This window comes from Salvelinus sp. IW2-2015, unplaced genomic scaffold, assembly GCF_002910315.2.
Source record: "Salvelinus sp. IW2-2015 unplaced genomic scaffold, ASM291031v2 Un_scaffold16312, whole genome shotgun sequence".
Lineage (NCBI taxonomy): Eukaryota > Metazoa > Chordata > Actinopteri > Salmoniformes > Salmonidae > Salvelinus > Salvelinus sp. IW2-2015.
This window is the reverse complement of record NW_019957531.1, coordinates 756,550-775,571: the sequence shown is the minus strand read 5'-3', so window position 1 is coordinate 775,571 and position 19,022 is coordinate 756,550. Positions and strand designations below refer to the sequence as shown.

General features: G+C 41.6%; 1 protein-coding gene across 6 annotated transcripts in view; it reads right to left on the bottom strand.

The window, feature by feature from the left end:
- Positions 1-227: 227 nt before the first annotated feature.
- Positions 228-19,022, bottom strand: part of LOC112080405 (equilibrative nucleoside transporter 1) — a 287,889-nt gene continuing 269,094 nt past the window's right edge. For 3 of the 6 annotated variants that reach the window (XM_070442556.1, XM_070442557.1, XM_070442558.1), the window contains exons 2-6: positions 7,229-7,325; positions 4,049-4,125; positions 3,541-3,622; positions 2,955-3,133; positions 230-2,026 (exon numbers count right to left, since the gene is read on the bottom strand). In XM_070442556.1, the coding sequence (XP_070298657.1) occupies positions 1,864-2,026; positions 2,955-3,133; positions 3,541-3,622; positions 4,049-4,074 (450 nt within the window). In that variant the 5' untranslated portion in view covers positions 4,075-4,125; positions 7,229-7,325 and the 3' untranslated portion in view covers positions 230-1,863. Of the gene's footprint in view, positions 2,027-2,954; positions 3,134-3,540; positions 3,623-4,048; positions 4,126-7,228; positions 7,326-19,022 lie in introns of all 6 variants that reach the window. The other 3 variants (XM_070442559.1, XM_070442560.1, XM_024146162.2) reach the window with 1 other exon arrangement.

The window sequence follows — 19,022 nt, the reverse complement described above, 5'->3', positions numbered from 1 at the left end:
CACACATTTGTAAATCCCAAACTCTAATAAAAGTAATTAGAAAGGTAGATACAAAAGGTAGTAATCAAGTGACATGGCCAAACTTTAATCGACTGAAAATAGAAGTGATTAGAAAAATTCACGACAATTGATTGTATAATAAAACATTTAAAAAAAATACATATATCAAATATTTTCCCAATCGAAAAATACATCTACAAATATGTTAATTTATTATAATCCATAAGAATTTACAAGGACGCACTGCAGCCTGCACGTAGCCCAGATAGGTTACTTGAACTAACGCCCAGTGGACCTGCAGTCCTAAGTTATTTTACTGTATATCCTACAAACATCGCTTCCAGCTGCCTCATGTTGCCGATTTGACATATTCAATAATTATCAAAAAAAATCCTCCTGTGACGAAAGGGGTTTGAACATCTGCATGCATCCTAATAGCAATAGTGGCATTACCCAAGTGAGTGCTACACAAGTGGTAGTGCAAGACTAAATGTCTACAAAGGAGCATGACAAGGTGCACAGCTGAAGCTACTGACCTGTCTGTCTCTGACTTCGACCAGCTGTGATCAAGATGCTCCGTCCACTCAGACCATCGATGCTTCCTTTGCTCATACACGCAAACAACTCTCTGGTCCATGATCTCTTCAGACCTCTTTATTTTCATGATTAGCCTGATTTTATTCTTCTTGAACTGCCTGTACACGCAATTCAGCTTTTAGCTGCCATATACTGTATACTGAAATAAAGCTAAACTCAGTAATAATTATCCTGCTAGTTGTGAATCAGTGGAGGCTGCTGAGGGGAGGACGGCTTATAATAATGGCTGGAACGGAGTAAATGGAATGGCATCAAACACGTGTTTGATGACATCTGTGAGGGAAAAATAATGTATTTACCTGATTTATTTGATATTAATGGTTAACAATTCATATTTAACTAATAGTAAGACATTTCTGCTCTACTAGTGTCTGTGTTTTTATGGTCTCCACTCCGCTAATCTGGGCGTATGGTCACCAGAGATGGGCTTGAGCTGACAAATTAGTTAAAGACTGCATTACATAGACAAGAATGTGTTTTACTAGAGATAGCTTAGGAGTAGAACGATCCCTCATTGTCTCAAAATAATCCTTGCATCTGGGAAACTAAATCAGGGTGGGGTTAAGACAACAACCCACGTGCAGATAACGACAGGATGAACCCAGAGTGGCTTATGATGCCCCAATCTGCATGGGATGTGTGGATCCAATCATGACTAAGCATTTTTAGTGTCAGCTATATATAGTATTCTGCATTTGTGTAAAGGTTAGGTTACTCGGTCCAACACTCAAGGGTGTGGGGTCGACCACGCTCACTATTGCAATAATTAATCGATATTGAATAAAGATGATTGTTTGAAGAAATGACAAAGTCTCTCTCACTTGATTAGAATATTCCACGACACATCCCACCTATTCCACTCCAGCCATTACCACGAGCCCATTTTCCCCAATCAAAGTGCCACCAACCTCCTGCGTTGTGAATTCCCCCCAACATCGAATACCTTACTGTTGTACTTGTCATTCTTGCACTAACACTTGTCTTATCTTACTAGCACTGATTTTACTAATCGATGCTTTATTGAGGAATGTTATTATTTGCAATGACTGTGATATGTGTCTGTTCTATCTACCTTAGTTGAATGCACTAACTGTAAGTCACCCTGGATAAGAGCGTCTGCTAATGACCAAAATGTAAAGTCTTAAATAAAGACATACGACATTGAGGGTGCTGAGGTCTAGTTCTACTTTCAGGACAACTCAGAGGATTGAAGGGGAAAAGATTTGACACGTTAAAAAGAGGGAGGAAGGAGGCAAAAAAGGGACACTAGAAAGGCCGGAAAAACTCACAGTTTATGATGACAATCTTGATCATGGTCAACGTGAAAAAGGGGAGGGGTGCCATCTCTATTTTAACCAAAATGGCTGTCAGAAGAAACACCACCAAAATCACTGCCAGGCTGCCCATGATCCGAAACTTCTGAGGAATCCTGTGAGTTAGAGAGTTGGAGTGAAATATCTGAGGTCAATCTTATGCTTACTACAAGTATTTCTCCTGCCTAGTACACTTTTCACACTACAGAGCAGAGCTGGGCCAAGCTGAAATGCAATGGCCTGGCTACGCATCCACTGTTGTTGCTGGAACCGTGCTAGAAAGGACAATGTGAAAAGAAAATATCTGCTCCAGTACAGTGCAGCTTGGGTCGGCACGATAGTGTAAAAAGTGTACAATCGTCTAAGATGAACCCCAAAGGAAATCTAAACATTCCTGCTCAATACATGCACACATGATCATATTAGATTAAAGTCCTACTCCAGTCAAAGATCGTCTATTATATTTGCAAGATACTTCTAGTGACTGCTCTAACAATGGAAATACATGTCCTCAAAGATGGAAGGCAGGCGGGAGGAGGAGAGATCAGGTGGGACCATTCTAGCCAATGAGTGGTCCAAAACTTCACATTTGTTGATTTTTAGCAATTTTCACGTGTAACTTGATTGTGTGTTTTGGATAATTGTCTTGCTGCATGACCGAAACTACGCTTCAGCTTCAGCTCACAGACAGATGACCTGACATTCTCCTGTAGAATTCTCTGATACAGAGCAGAATTCATGGTTCCTTCTATTAAGGCAAGTAGTCCAGGTACTAAGGCAGCAAAGCATACCCACACCATCACACTCCCACCACCATGCTTGACTGTTGGTATGAGGTTCTTACTGTGGAATGCAGTGTTTGGTTTTCGCCAGACATAACGGGACCCATCTCGCCCTTGTGTATGTACATGACTGCATTTATACTTGGTATATTGTTTTTCAACAGGAAAAGTTTAAATATAGCTGTAGTGCATCTTCGAGATGTAACTTTTGGAGTAGTGCTTTAATGCATTAGGAAAGATGTGTGTGTGGTGGTGGACAAACCTTTGATGCAGGACTGAGTTGAGACAGGTGAAGGCCAGTAAAGGCACCATGGCACAAAGTGTCATTACGTTATTGAACTTGGCCTCCAAAAGGCTACGGTTGTCCCCTTCTCCCCCGGTCCCATTGCCTGACAGGTCGGTGCCCATTTGGGAGGGGTCTCTGAGACGGCTGCTAAAATACTGTAGAGACAGAGGACAGCCACTTCATTTTTGTTAATTGCTGATGTGTGGTGATAGTTCTGGCACAACATGTCTGCCATGCATCACCCTTGTGGGTGCTATCCATTTTTAGTGGATGAAATACAATAATGTATAAAATATACTATTATGTAAAGCACTTTGAGCATGCTATAAAATGCTATTTAATTTAAAACCATCATTAATTATTAGAATGAGTAGATTAGGGGTTATCAGTATTTCTGTTAATTATCATTGGCTATCAAGAAGATCTGAAAAGTAAGACTTGAGACATATTTAGAAATTGATACAGACATTTCAGTAAAAGCTCTGGCATTGTATCGTTGAAATGTATTCTTTAATTATTCACACTCTTAAAGTAGATGATAAAAAAATATTGTGTGCTCTACCATGGTGGCTGTCATAAAGAAGTTCCATGGCAGGAGAGTTCCTAAGCCCAGCATGAAAAAGATCAGCCACACGCCATTGTTTCTGTTGGATGACAGATGAGAGGAAACTAGGGTTACAGACTTTATTTGTAATTTGACAAAAAAATACCATATTATGTAGGCCCACAGAAATTATAAAGGTAGAATGGTATTTACTTGACTGTTATGATACAAAATGTGGGGGGTTCAATTAGTCATTTCTGCGGGACTATGTGAAACCACTGGGGGAACCCTGGACGTCTGACTGACCTCAAGGTGAGCACGCTAACCACAGTCCCTAAAGATTTAACTCCCTTAGGGGAACTCGTAACACACTTCCAATCCAAAGGCTAACATAGCGGTTACATGACCATTTGGTGCAAAGAAGTAACCAAGTGTGTCACAGAAACTTGATACTGTATCTGTCAAATTGTCAAAATGTGAAGATGTCACCATACACATTGAACACATAAAGGAGGCTGCTACTCACTTGTCTTTTGGCTCGTGGACGGACATGATTTATCTTCAGTGATTACTATCACCCTTTTCCACACTTCAGCACCAAACCTGAAAGAAATAGTCATGTCAAGGAATTACAAGAAAACAATCTCATATTATTGCATGTTATTTTATCAACTACATTAGAGAAAAAAGACAAAGAGGGTTTTAGGAACTTAAACTGGGTTAGTGGAATAAAAAATCTTATTTGAATGAATATGGGACTATGAGATCTGAAAACTAGGGTTAGACTACATTTCCACAGTGCTGAAACTTCAATTGAATGACTGAAATGAAGATCTGCTGACTCTTTGGATGCTATTCAGTAGCATACTGACTAATAGCCTAGGCTACAGTTTTTTTGCTCTTGTACAATGTAAGATTGATATTCTTAATTAATATTACCAAACATCGAGGCATTAGACAGAGAGCATCATGCAATGTGATAATGAGAGAAAAAAACTTACAGCAACAGACTCAGTGTCATCAACTACCCATTTCCTAGACAGTTGTCAAGATCTTCTTATTTTTTAAAGTTGAGAGGTAGGCTAATGGACATTCTAAGAACTCAGATGTTGACTCCTCCCAAAATCAGGGAAGCCCTCACTCCTCCAAGCGCAACTATGTGTGCGTTTCAGCGCATTAAAGTGACTAACTGGAGCTATCTTAATGTCTAATCTGCCCCACAGCCTCCCGACACGCTTTTCCATATTCCCCACACTACGGGGAAGAGAGCTGTGATGTATCAAAATAACAACTTAAAATGAATAAGCTACATTATTTTTCTCTATCTGCTTAATAATTGTATGGGCCTCATTACATTTTCAATTGGGATCTGTAGGCTATAGCATCTCACAAGGTAGCAATACTGGTCAGAATGGATGGTCTGATTAGGTTAATCATTCTAACAATGTGCAATTCAACCTTATCAATAACTTCCTTCCTTCACCTTTTTCATTGCCCTGTGTCTCTGGGTCAAAATCAATGAGAACCACACCTCCCTGTCTCTCTCTATCGCTCTCTCTCTCTGTCCCTCCCTCTCTCTCTCTGTCCCTCTCTCTCTCTCTCTCTCTCTGTGTCCCTCTCTCCCTCTCTCTCTCTCTGTCCCTCTCTCCCTCTCTCTCTCTCTGTCCCTCTCTCTCTTAGGCATGCACGTTCACGGACCTTTTTTCTTTAAAAAACGTCTCCTTTTCTCAAATTTAGCATAGGTCTTGTGTTCCTCTGGTTAGTAAATGCAACAAAAGCACAATGCAACTCATCACTCACTAAACTGATTGTGTAATGGTCTGGGTGTAGCTGGTGCAGAGGAGTCAGGCGCAGGACAGCAGAGATGAGTAATAAAAGTAACTTTACTCAAAATTACCAAATACATGAAGTAATACCAAGCCCACACAAAAGGACCGAAATATATAAAACAAACACGCACAAAAACCATGGGGAAAACAGAGGGTTAAATAATGAACATGTAATTGGGGAATTGAATCCAGGTGTGTAAAACAAAGACAAAACAAATGGAAAATGAAAAGTGGATCGCGATGGCTTGAAGGCCGGTGACGTCGACCGCCGAACGAACAAGGATAGGGACCGACTTCGGCGGATGTCGTGACAAATTGTTTTAGCCTACATTGTAGAGTGGGTTTAGGCTTGTCTTGCCTTATTATCACCCCTAAACCCCCCTGGGAGAATAGCCTACAGCCTATTTACCTTCAATACATATCATCATTCATCATTCACATCATACATTCATTGGCATGTCTGAGTGATGCAGGTCAAGTGATGAACAGATTAACATGTAAGTAGAATGTGAGTAGAATGCTGTCTGTGTAGAGAGAGTTAGAGCAGCTAAAGGGGGCTCAATCCTATATGATCCTGTGGTGCAGAGGCAAGTGCTCTACTCACTGCACCTAAGGGACTTGAGCGTCAGCAGTAGAGCACTCACATATGCCATGCTACACATGTATCAATACAATTATGTGTTGCGCAAAAGTACTGTGCATGTAGTAGGCTAGGCTATATTGATCAGTCAGACAGGGTGCAGATGTAAAAATCTTAACAAATAGTTTAGGTGTATAAACGCAATAACCCTAGCCTCCAAGCTTTTAAACATTACACGGTAAGCAAAGGAGTATAGAGCCCACTATCATTTGGTCAACCAATAGCCTACATATAGCCTTGTCTACACTTTGCAAAATCAGGAAAGCTCTCTCTTAAAAACACATGAACTGTGCACTAAAATCCGAATGCATTGTTGATCTACAGCACACAGTACACTGTACCATGACGTGCAAGGCATCAATGTTGCATAATTCTACATACATTTTCCTGGCGCAGTTGTATTTACACAGACCTTAGCTCCAAATCAAACATATACAACTATCTCAAGTCAGTAGGAGTAGTCATGTCTGACGCAACAGCATGGAATGATGTTGCTGGCAGGTTTGAGTTGCGTGAAAGCTGTGTGAGGTTAAGCTAGGAGTTAGGCCTACATTAAGGAATTTAACTCTGGATAAGATCCCATGTGATATCAGAAATAAATAAGTATGAGGGGTTGCTTTGCAAAGACAGGTGGCAGTCCTTGTGAAATATCAAAATGTCAACGATGGACGAATGCCACACCCAAGCAAAATAACATTTGCCCTATTGAATAAAAGGTACATGCAGTACAAGTTTTTGTGAAAGTAAGTAGAGCTTTTTTGAAAGAAAACCTCAAATCATGAGGGAGGCACTCCTAATCTTTTTTAATCCAAACTGAGATGAATAGTATCCAGATAATGGCTAGGCTATCTTAGAGAATCTTAAGTGATGAGCAATTATGGTTAATCTTGCCTATTCAAAGACTAATACAAAAAAGGTAGGCCTAATATTTAATAAAGGGCCTAATCTTTTAAATAATTTAAGTAGCCTAATCTTTAACAACATAGGTGCTATTGTGTTCCTAGAATTGGCCAGTTTTGGTCTCTGACCTCCTCCCTATAGGCTGTTTCATCGTTGTCGGTGAACAGGCTAACACATGTTGATACTGTTGTGTCGTCAGCAAACTTAATGATGGTGTTGGAGTCGTGCTTGGCTACGCAGTCATGGGGAAACAGGGAGTACAGGAGGGGACTAAGCACGCACCCCTGAGTGGCCCAGGTGTTTTCAGGATCAGCGTGGCAGTTGTGTTGTTACCTACCCTTACCACCTGGGGGCGACCCGTCAGGAAGTCCAGGATCCAGTTGCAGATGGAGGTGTTTAGTCCCAGGGTCAGCACTATAGTGTTGAACGCTGAGCTGTAGTCAATAAACAACAAGTCAGAATAAGACCGTCTGCTAAATTACCAAAATGTAAATGTACATTTGTGTGTATAGGCCTGTTCTTTGTCATCTAGGTAATTTTATCAGTTTAAACTTAGGCTACCAGATATGTCAGGAGATATGTCCTACAGTATTTAGACCCAATTGAATTAAGATATTGTGCAAAAACACACTGTCACTCTACTTTACAAAATATGATTGAGGGTTCAAATGAGAACCACTAAGCTTGAGCTCCAGCTGAAGATAGTGGGGTTATTTTGAAGAATAATTTAGGCTACTGTCATGTTAGGCTAATTTTTATTGCTGATGACAAGCATACCCATAACATCATGCAGTCACCACCATGATTGAAAATATGAAGAGTGGTTCTCAGGGATGTGTATCGTTGGATTTGCCCCAAACAACATTTTTTGTATTCAGGGCAAAAAACGTATTTCTTTTTACTCTGTAATTTATGTTAGTATTGTGGAGTAACTACAATGTTATTGATGAAACCTCAGTTATCTCCTAACTGCCTGTCGGCTCACCTGTCTGTATCTGTTTGGTTGTCTGCCTAACTGCCTGCCTGCCTATCTGTGTCTGTCTGGTCTGGTCTGTCTGTGCTGTCTGTCTGTCTGTCTGTCTGTCTGTCTGTCTGTCTGTCTGTCTGTCTGTCTGTCTGTCTTGTCTGTCTGTCTGTCTGTCTTGTCTGTCTGTCTGTCTGTCTGTCTGTCTGTCTGTCTGTCTTGTCTGTCTGTCTGATTACAGGAAGTGACTTAATTTGGGGTCATAGGACAGTGTTAAAAAGGTTTAATCTTCCCAAATTGTACATATTTGTAACCGGGGGACTGTCATGACCTGGCATATGAAATTTGAAGTCAATAGACCCAAAAGCATTTTTGACCTCCATTGGACACATGCTCTTGCAGTTCTAGAAACTAAGAGCCTTGTTATGAATTATTGAATGAATTCTGAAAATAAATACTGTCTGTCTGCCAGCCTACCTAACTGTTTGCCTGTTTCTCTGCCTGTCTGTGTCTGTCTGTCAGCTTACTAAAGCCTGTCTGCCTAACAGCCTGCCTCTGTCTGCCTGTGTCTGTTTGTCTGTGTCTGTCTGTGAGAGTGAGAAGAGGGAGAGATGAGAGGAGGGGGAGGCAAGGAAAAAGGAGGGAGCGAGAATGAGGGGGAGGAGAGAGATAAAAGGGGGAGAGTGAAGGAGGGGGAGACGGTGGGATGGGAGAGAGAAGAGTGTGAGAGATGAGAGGAGGGGGAAGGAAAGAAGGAGGGAGAGAAAATTAAGGGGATAAGGGAGAGAGAGAGAAGGGAGAGAGGGAGGGGAGAGAGGAGGGGTAGAGGGTGAAGGAGGAGGGGGAGAGCGAGGACGGAGGGAAGAGAGTCAACAGACAGACAGAGGTGGGAGAGAGAGAGATGAGGGGGAGGCAGGGAAAGGAGGGAGAGAGAATGGAAGGGGAGGAAGGAGAAGAAAGGGGAGAGTGAGGGAAGGGGACGATGAGGGAGAGGGTGAAGGAGGGACGGGAGAGAGAGGAGGTCGAAAAGAGGGGGATGAGGAGGTCGAGGGAGTGAAAGAAGAAAGTAGAGAGAATGGAGGGGGATGAGGGAGAGAGAAAGAGAGAGAGAGAAGGGGAGAGTGAGTTAGAGAGGGGAGAGAGAGACGGAGAGGGTGAGAGAGGGGGAAGTGAAAGAGGAGGGAGAGAGAAGAGAATGAGTCTGGATAACGAGGAGGGAAGCACTTTGCAAAAATGGTCCATACCAGGAGATATCTTTACATGATACATTTTTGAAATTCTGGAGCAGGGGTTCCAAAATGTTTCACTCCAGGCCCCCTTGCAGCATTGGGGAACATCCCACCCGCCTGAGCTATTTTTACACATTTTGTCATGGGGTGCAATAAAATGTTGCAGTTAAAAAGCCGTTTTGTGCAGTTTAAAGCATTTTTCTTGCAATTCTATACATTTGTCATGTTTAATGTGCATTCATGTTATATTTGAGTGACTTGAAATTACTACAAAATATGTGGGTTAAAAAACCTAGCAAAAAAATGTTAGCTGACATGGGCTAGTTGATCTGGACATTTCTATGAATAGCTCTCTAAAGGTATCAATGACTGACATGACAAGACGAAAACTGATGATGCACTACCCAATTTCGAAATTGCACCTTGTGCATCTACTGTCACAACTTTTAAGAGTAAGATGAAAGCAGGACTGAGTTGGGGGGGGGAGGGTGGGACCACTGCGCCCCCTGCCGACCCCTCTCGCTCCACAGTTTGGGAACCACTGTTCTAGAGAATACAGACCATTTCCAATGCATATTTTAAGATTTGTGGACATGCACCATATGCTGACAAATTCTGAATCCAGATGCGTCTTTTAGATATACACTGCTCAAAAAAATAAAGGGAACACTTAAACAACACAATGTAACTCCAAGTCAATCACACTTCTGTGAAATCAAACTGTCCACTTAGGAAGCAACACTGATTGACAATAAATTTCACATGCTGTTGTGCAAATGGAGTAGACAAAAGGTGGAAATTATAGGCAATTAGCAAGACACCCCCAATAAAGGAGTGGTTCTGCAGGTGGTGACCACAGACCACTTCTGAGTTCCTATGCTTCCTGGCTGATGTTTTGGTCACTTTTGAATGCTGGCGGTGCTTTCACTCTAGTGGTAGCATGAGACGGAGTCTACAACCCACACAAGTGGCTCAGGTAGTGCAGCTCATCCAGGATGGCACATCAATGCGAGCTGTGGCAAAAAGGTTTGCTGTGTCTGTCAGCGTAGTGTCCAGAGCATGGAGCGCTAGCAGGAGACAGGCCAGTACATCAGGAGACGTGGAGCAGGCCGTAGGAGGGCAACAACCCAACAGCAGGACCGCTACCTCCGCCTTTGTGCAAGGAGGAGCAGGTGGAGCACTGCAAGAGCCCTGCAAAATGACCTCCAGCAGGCCACAAATGTGCATGTGTCTGCTCAAACGGTCAGAAACAGACTCCATGAGGGTGGTATGAGGGCCCGACGTCCACAGGTGGGGGTTGTACTTACAGCCCAACACCGTGCAGGACGTTTGGCATTTGCCAGAGAACACCAAGATTGGCAAATTCGCCACTGGCGCCCTGTGCTCTTCACAGATGAAAGCAGTTCACACTGAGCACATGAGCACATGTGACAGACATGACAGAGTCTGGAGACGCCGTGGAGAACGTGCTGCTGCCTGCAACATCCTCCAGCATGACCGTTTGGCAGTGGGTCAGTCATGGTGTGGGGTGGCATTTCTTTTGGGGGCCGCACAGCCCTCCATGTGCTCGCCAGAGGTAGCCTGACTGCCATTAGTACCGAGATGAGATCCTCAGACACCCTTGTGAGACCATATGCTGGTGCGATTGGCCCTAGGTTCCTCCTAATGCAAGACAATGCTAGACCTCATGTGGCTGGAGTGTGTCAGCAGTTCCTGCAAGAGGAAGGCATTGATGCTATGGACTGGCCCGCCCGTTCCCAGACCTGAATCCAATGAGCACACTGTGACATCATGTCTCGCTCCATCCACCAACGCCACGTTGCACCACAGACTGTCCAGGAGTTGGCGGATGCTTTAGTCCAGGTCTGGGAGGAGATCCTCAGGAGACCATCCGCCACCTCATCCGGAGCATGCCCAGGCATTGTAGGGAGGTCATACAGGCACGTGGAGGCCACACACACTACTGAGCCTCATTTTGACTTGTTTTAAGGACATTACATCAAAGTTGGATCAGCCTGTAGTGTGGTTTTCCACTTTAATTTTGAGTGTGACTCCAAATCCAGACCTCCATGGGTTGATAMATTTGATTTMCATTGATMWTTTTTGTGTGATTTTGTTGTCAGCACRTTCAACTATGTAAAGAAAAAAGTATTTAATAAGAATATTTCATTCATTCAGATCTAGGATGTGTTATTTTAGTGTTCCCTTAATTTTTTTGAGCAGTGTATATAATATTACTCAGAATATCACACATGGACATTTCCTGATATGGACTCAGAACTGATATTTGAAAATAAAAGAAACCTTAACCTGACAACAAATGAGATATTGGCAAAACAAACTAACAGTTAAAACTAGGTAAATAAATAAACATATCTAGCAATGGCACAATGAAGTCACAGTCAATTGTGTGGCGACAACGGTTTCTCAGAATCGTATCCCTCTAACCCACAGTCCTCTCAGCACATTCAGGATATGAAACTTATCTTGGCTGAGGTCCATATCCAGATCTTGATATGCTAAAGCACATTTTCTGGTGCATTTCTGAGTTTTCAGCACATGCTCAATAATTTGACAATGTGAAATCCATATTTTTCTTACACGCACAAATCATTTGTGGATTCCCTCCGGATATCATACATGGTATGGCCGGATATTGACTCATTAGACATAAGCTTATGTGGACATTTTATTTTAAAAAATATATACTGACAGTAGGCCTACATAGTATATTTGTGACTCGTTTCAGGAAACTAGGCATATGTCGCGCGTCACTACTTCACGGGAGAGCCATTTGAATGTAAAAATGTGTTTTTCGCAGAAATACCTTCTGGAACATGTGAACTTTCATGTGCCTTAATTACAAACTTGTATGCCATCTGTAAATATGAATACAATCGTTAAGTTACGAGCCTAGTTGGTTTAGCCATGGAAAAAGACAGGAACCTTTCCGCTAGCCATGATTGACTGAGATAATGGGTGGGCTGGACACGCTTCTGTCTATTACATGAGCTGGTCAGTATGTGTAGGTAATCCTTTCTAACACAGATTTTTTTATATATCACATAGTAGAACTGCAAAAGTGTTTCTCTCCACTTTCTGGAGAACCGAGTTTTGAAATCAGTGGAATGTCTGGTGGAATTAGAGTATGATAGCTAAGGAGATGGAGAAAATGATGGCGTTTGACTGCAAATATGCAGAGGGAGTCGAAAAGACAAAACACAGAAGGCTGTTGAATAAAACACATGTCTCCAGATTACATCTTCAAACTAAGGGCAACCATGGCATCTGTGACAGAGAGGGAGAAGTGTCCATCCATGTATACGGGTAAGATAGTCTAGCTAGCTACATTTTCAGATATTACATGTTTCTAATTTTGTCAGAAAGTCATTTCAATTTAAAGCGTACTTTTAGCTAGCTAGCTCACTTTAGCTGGCTGTCTCACTAGCTAACATTACGTGTATGATCTGTGTAGTAATATTATTCATATTTCAGAGCTATTTGCATTGCTAGTTATAGCCTAATGTTAGCCAGCAAATACTGAACCTGGTTTGTTAGTTACATGCAGATTCATGCAGGGTAGTAACTTTATGAGTTGGGATTATGGTTGATTGTTTAGCTATCTAGCTACATGTCTAAACAAAATACTCCACTATGCAAGTTACCATTTCAATACAATGTTCATGATGTCACTGCAACAGCTGTTGATAGATGTAGCTGGTAAATTCATAGAATAACTGACGAATTTACAAACGCTCAACACCCGTTGAGTATGGGCGGTGTCAGTAAACGTTGGCAAAAAAAAGTTATTCAATTGTTGCCAGCAGCACAGTTAGTCACCAATGCTCTGGATAACATGAAAACAGCCTAACCAGCTCTGCTAGGGCAAGTAAAATGGTCAGAGTGAGCTGTTCTCTCATTTATGTCTGGAAGTGGCTAGCAAGTTAGCCAGTTAGCTTGGGTGCTTGACTGCTGTTGGTAGGTCTGAACACGTGGATCAACCCGAATCCTCAGTCATAGCGTCCAGTGTGCGCTCTCAACGCTCAGAGAGCGAAATGCTCTGAATTTACGAATGGACAATCTGACAATGCTCTGAGTTAACCAATGCCCAGAGCGCACTCTGGCACTCAAGATTGAATTTACAAACACACCAGTAGTATAAACCAGCCTTTAGTTATGAAATCTTTGGTTGTTTAGTACATGGCCTCACATGTGAATCCTTAAAGAGATGGGTGGGGCTAAAGCTTAAGAGTGTGTGAACGATGCAAAAAAAAATATATACATATATATTTTACCTTTATTTAACTAGGCAAGTCAGTTAAGAACAAATTCTTATTTTCAATGACGGCCTAGGAACAGTGGGTTAACTGCCTTGTTCGGGGGCAGAACGACAGATTTGTACCTTGTCAGCTCGGGGATTCGAACTTGCAACCTTTCAGTTACTAGCCCAACGCTAGTAACCGAATGGGTGTAGACAAAGAAGAAGTCCCCAGTAGGTTTACCAAAACATTCAAGGGCCATTTTATCAAAAGTGAGGTTACGGGCCTCACGAGTGGTGCAGTGGTCTAAGGCATTGCATCGCAGAAGCATCACTACAGATCCGGGTTCGATCCCTGGCTGTGTCGCAGCCGGCCGCGACCGGGAGACCCATGAAACGGCACACAATTGGCCCATCGTCGTCCAGGTTAGTGGAGGGATTGGCCGGCTGGGATGTCATTGTTGCATCACACTCTACCAACTCCTTGTGGCGGCGGGGCACATGCACACTGACTTCAGGTCGCCAGCTGTACAGTGTTTCCTTCGACCCATTGGTTCGGCTGGCTTCCGGGTTAAGCGAGCAGTGTTTCAAGAAGCAGTGCGGCTTGGCGGGTCGTGTTTTGGAGGACGCATGGCTCTTGACCGTAGCCTCTCCCCAGTCCGTAGGGGAGTTGCAGCGATGGGACAAGACTGTAACTACCAATTTGATATCACGAAATTGGGGAGAAAAAAGGGGTAAAAGTACAGCAACAAAAAAACTAGGTTACAAGTTTATCAACTTTCAGAGCAGAATTAATTTCCCATTGTTCCTGATATACCATTCTCTAGATCCGAGTCTCAACTTTTATCCAATGTAAAAAACACAATTTCAAATTTTGCTACATAAGACCGAATCGACCTGGTAGGTCACATTTACAAAGCATATGCTCTTGACTGAGGTCCATATCAGGATCTTGATATGCTTTTTGCTATGCTAAATAAGGACAAAAATATTAGTTTTATTGGCTGACTTTATTATTTCATTTTAAGTCATCATTTCATCTCTATAGAGCTGCTGCCTATTGCTGTCTGACAAAATCAACAAACAAAAAAGTTCTTCGAAGTAAATAAGGTGTACTTTTATGACTGCTGAATAGCAACTATCAATCACTTAGAGCATGTATTTTCAGGTAGGGGTGTTCTGAGTACTCGGACAAAACAAGTATCATAATATTCAGCATTTTCCAAATAGGTTTATGACAGGAGTATTTTTTGTAATTATCCGTGATCGGAAAAAAGTTATTTTCAGCTGCCAGCACGTATGTCTCTCACTCAAGCGGTGTGAAGCGCTGTGTGCTCCAAACAACTATTGGCTACTTCTTCTGTCTGTAAAGAAACTTGCGGAGTATTTGTTGAGCCTGCTGCAACAATTGGATTAGAACCAGCCGCTCTGTCTGCTCTCATTTCCCCAGATAGACACACCGCAGCTGTTTCAATCACTCACTCACTCACTCGTCTCAGGGCACAAGTCTCCCCTTCTCCAAATATCATGTATGAATCAGAATTGGTAGCTAGTCATTGTTGTTCAATCTACTTATTTTCTGTAGATTTTGCTGAGGCCATGTGGTTGTTTTTGTCTGTCTACTTGATGTTATTTAGTAGGCCTACTTTGTCTGTCCATATAATTATTCCATTGCTGAAGATGTATGTCGTTATGTTGTGGTCCATGCCCATGCTTCTTGCTATTATTATTATTTTATTTATCTTTATAAAAAAAAATGTAGGGGGTAGATCAGCTTTAATATTGCATATAGATTTTTGCTTCCATCAATGTAATCATTTCCAATCCCACATATATTTTTTGTTTGGGGTCACTTAAAAATGTCCTTGTTTTTGAAAGAAAAGGCATACAGAGGCCCATTATCAGCAACCATCACTCCTGTGTTCCAATGGCACGTTGTGTTAGCTATTCCAAGTTTATAATTTTAAAAGGCTAACTGATCATTAGAAAACCCTTTTGCAATTATGTTAGCACAGCTGAAAACCGTTTTTCTGATTAAAGAAGAAATGAAACTGGCCTTCTTTAGACTAGTTCAGTATCTGGAGCATCAACATTTGTGGATTCGATTACAGGCTCAAAATGGCCAGAAACAAATAACTTTCTTCTGAAACTCATCAGTCTATTCTTGTTATGAGAAATTTAGGCTATTCCACCACCACCTTATTGGGGTAAACTAATGGACAACAACACTTAGGCTTCCACAGCTTATTCATTTTTATACATTTTCTATTTCTGATGTTCTGATTTCTATTTGCCATATATTTTTAACTGTGCTCTTTCGCAAAAGTTCTGAACCTATATAGTCCCACCCTTCAGCTCCATTCAACCTCTCCCATCTATCTCTTTACACCATCCATATTGCTATTATTATTATTATTATTATTATTTATTCTCGCATGTTTACCGAGCAACAGATCATTCGAAAATAAAATCACAAATATACACTGCACAAAAATATAAATGCAACATGCAATAATTTCAAAGATTTTACTTAGTTACAGTTCAGATAAGGAAATTAGTAAATTGAAATTAATTAATTAGGCCCTAATCTATGGATTTCACATGACTGGGATTACAGATATTCAGCTGTTGGTCACAGATACCTTAAAAAAAAGGAAGAAAAGGTTGATCAGTGTGACTAGGGCTGTTAACGCCACACCAGCGGTCACGAGTCATGACCGCAGTCAAATTCCACATGACCGTTTAGTCACGGCAACTAGGCTTCTCCAAGCTCTGATGCTGCTGGTAGTATTAGTAGCCTACCAAACTTGCTAACTGCATGGCACTCAGCACTCTATTGTTCCTCTAATCACTCTGACATCAATGCAAATGTAATTGAAGTCTAAAAAAACACTCCTGAGAGTCCATGAGCTCATTGCGCAACATCTCTATAGGCTATGAAATTGTGTGACAAAACAGGGTTTTGATGGCCGCTATTAAAAAGAGGAGGCCCCATCAGCTTTCTATATTAATTTCTCAACTTTCCTAATATTAAGCACATTGCTTTGCTTTACAACAGGAGTATAGCCTATCTGGCCGGGATGAACATGAACCACTGGAAAAGTGTCCTCCATTCACTATTTATGTGCATAGATGACATGTATTTTTTCCCGTGGCCCCTGTTCCGAGACAGGTGCATGATAATGGTCCATTCTAAATCCAAACCAATTTCACACATATATTATTTAGCATATGTAAAGACAAGACTAAATGAAGAATAGACTAATGGGTGACAATATTATCACGTGTGAATGATGCCCAGCATGTGTAGTAAGGCAAGAAACAGCACATACTTTTTTTTGCGACTTTTTCTAATTATAGTCACGCACCTCATGTAGCCTAGCCCATGATTAGGTTTGTACCACAACCAAAGTGGCATAATAACTTCTTAAAATTAAGCACATTAATCCTCTTTACAACCAGTGTAGAGCCTAACTGGCATACTGTACATGAGTTTCAGGAAGATAATTTTCACCATAAAAAGGCACTTTTATAATAAAGCATTACATGCATAATCACATTTGCGGTCACTTTTGAGAATGGTGTTTTCCCGCTAATTGATTGCATTTTGGAACATTCACGCTTATAGCCTACTGCCATGTGCACATTACTGCGTTCATAATGTGAAGAAATAGCCTAATAGTTTAGCAACATTTTAAGCTAAACGTTCTGATCTGTTGCATCAGCCTCAAAAATGTTTTTTGAAGCAAGTGGCTATATTCATTTGGATCTATCGCATCCCACAAGTGTCCCAGAGTATGTTTAGAATATTTATTTCTCGGACAGAAGGACAAGTTGACCATGAAGGCCTGATTCACACAGTCTTCTCTGAACAGTTGAGATGTGTCTGTTACTTGAACTCTGTGAAGCATTTATTTGGGCTGCAATGCCAAGAGTGTGCAAAGCTGTCATCACACAAAGCGTGGCCATTTGAAGAATCTCAAATATAAAATATATTTTGATTTGTTTTTTGGTTACTACATTTCATAGTTTTGATGTCTTCACTATTATTTTACAATGTAGAAAATAGTAAAAATAAAGAAAAACCCTTGAATGAGTAGGTGTTCTAAAACTTTTGACTGGTACACAAACTCTTCTAAACTGTTTCGGCTAGGAAGCATGCGGACGCCTTTAGAAGTAAAAGAGCCTGGAAGATCATTTTGGAGTTAAAAAAATTGTCACACTGGGAACCTTTCAAGTTCAAAAAGGTTCCTTTAGGAACCGCTCTGAAAAATGGTCTTCGTGGACCCCCTTTTTTGTGATGGGAGGTGTTTAATTTGGAACTTAAAATAATATATTGTAGAGGTGGCAGCCTATCAGAAGATTGGAGGCATCGCTTTCACACAGTTCTTTTTGGCCACCAGTTAGAGTAAATATAATTTCTGTTCATCATGTTAAGTTTGTACACTGCAAATGTCAATTTCCCTTGAATATTATTGCATATTACACATTCTAATATCGTAGTAATAATTAACATTGCTGATTACATAGAGTAATAAAGTGGTACTATTCCAACTTTGCATAGGACCTTGAGGAACTCATACACCTCAGTAAGTCTCATTGAATCTACACAACTGTCAGTTTTTAACCTTAACATGTGATGACAATACAACAGAACAGATTAACAGGAATGACATTTACTCCCATGGGTGACCTAAAAAGATCTATCTGAAAGCCAAGGTCCTACTAAGCCATGCCTCCAGTCCAGGGTTCCTCCAGTTCCTCTACTATAGGTGTTTTGGCGTTACTCTGAACCCTGATCTCTCTTTTGACGAACATATCAAGACYGTTTCAAGGACAGCTTTTTTCCATCTACGTAACATTGCAAAAATCGGAAATTTTCTGTCCAAAAAGTATGCAGAAAAATGTATCCATGCTTTTGTCACTTCTAGGTTAGATTACTGCAATGCTCTACTTTCCGGCTACCCGGATAAAGCACTAAATAAACTTCAGTTAGTGCTAAACACGGCTGCTAGAATCTTGACTAGAACCAAAACATTTGATCATATTACTCCAGTGCTAGCCTCTCTACACTGGCCTCCTGTTAAGGCAAGGGCTGATTTCAAGGTTTTACTGCTAACCTACAAAGCATTACATGGGCTTGCTCCTACCTATCTTTCCGATTTGGTCCTGCCATACATACCTACACGTACGCTACGGTCACAAGACGCAGGCCTCCTAACTTAACCTAGAATTTCTAAGCAAACAGCTGGAGGCAGGGCTTTCTCCTATAGAGCTCCATTATTATGGAATGGTCTGCTTACCCATGTGAGAGACGCAGACTCGGTCTCAACCTTTAAGTCTTTATTGAAGACTCATCTCTTCAGTAGGTCCTATGATTGAGTGTAGTCTGGCCCAGGAGTGTGAAGGTGAACGGAAAGGCACTGGAGCAACGAACCGCCCTTGCTGTCTCTGCCTGGCTGGTTCCCCTCTCTCCACTGGGATTCTCTGCCTCTAACCCTATTTCAGGGGCTGAGTCACTGGCTTACTGGTGCTCTTCCATGCCGTCCATAGGAGGGGTGCGTCACTTGAGTGGGTTGAGTCACTGACGTGATCTTCCTGTCTGGGTTGGCGCCCCCCCTTGGGTTGTGCCTTGGCGGAGATCTTTGTGGGCTATACTCGGCCTTGTCTCAGGATGGTA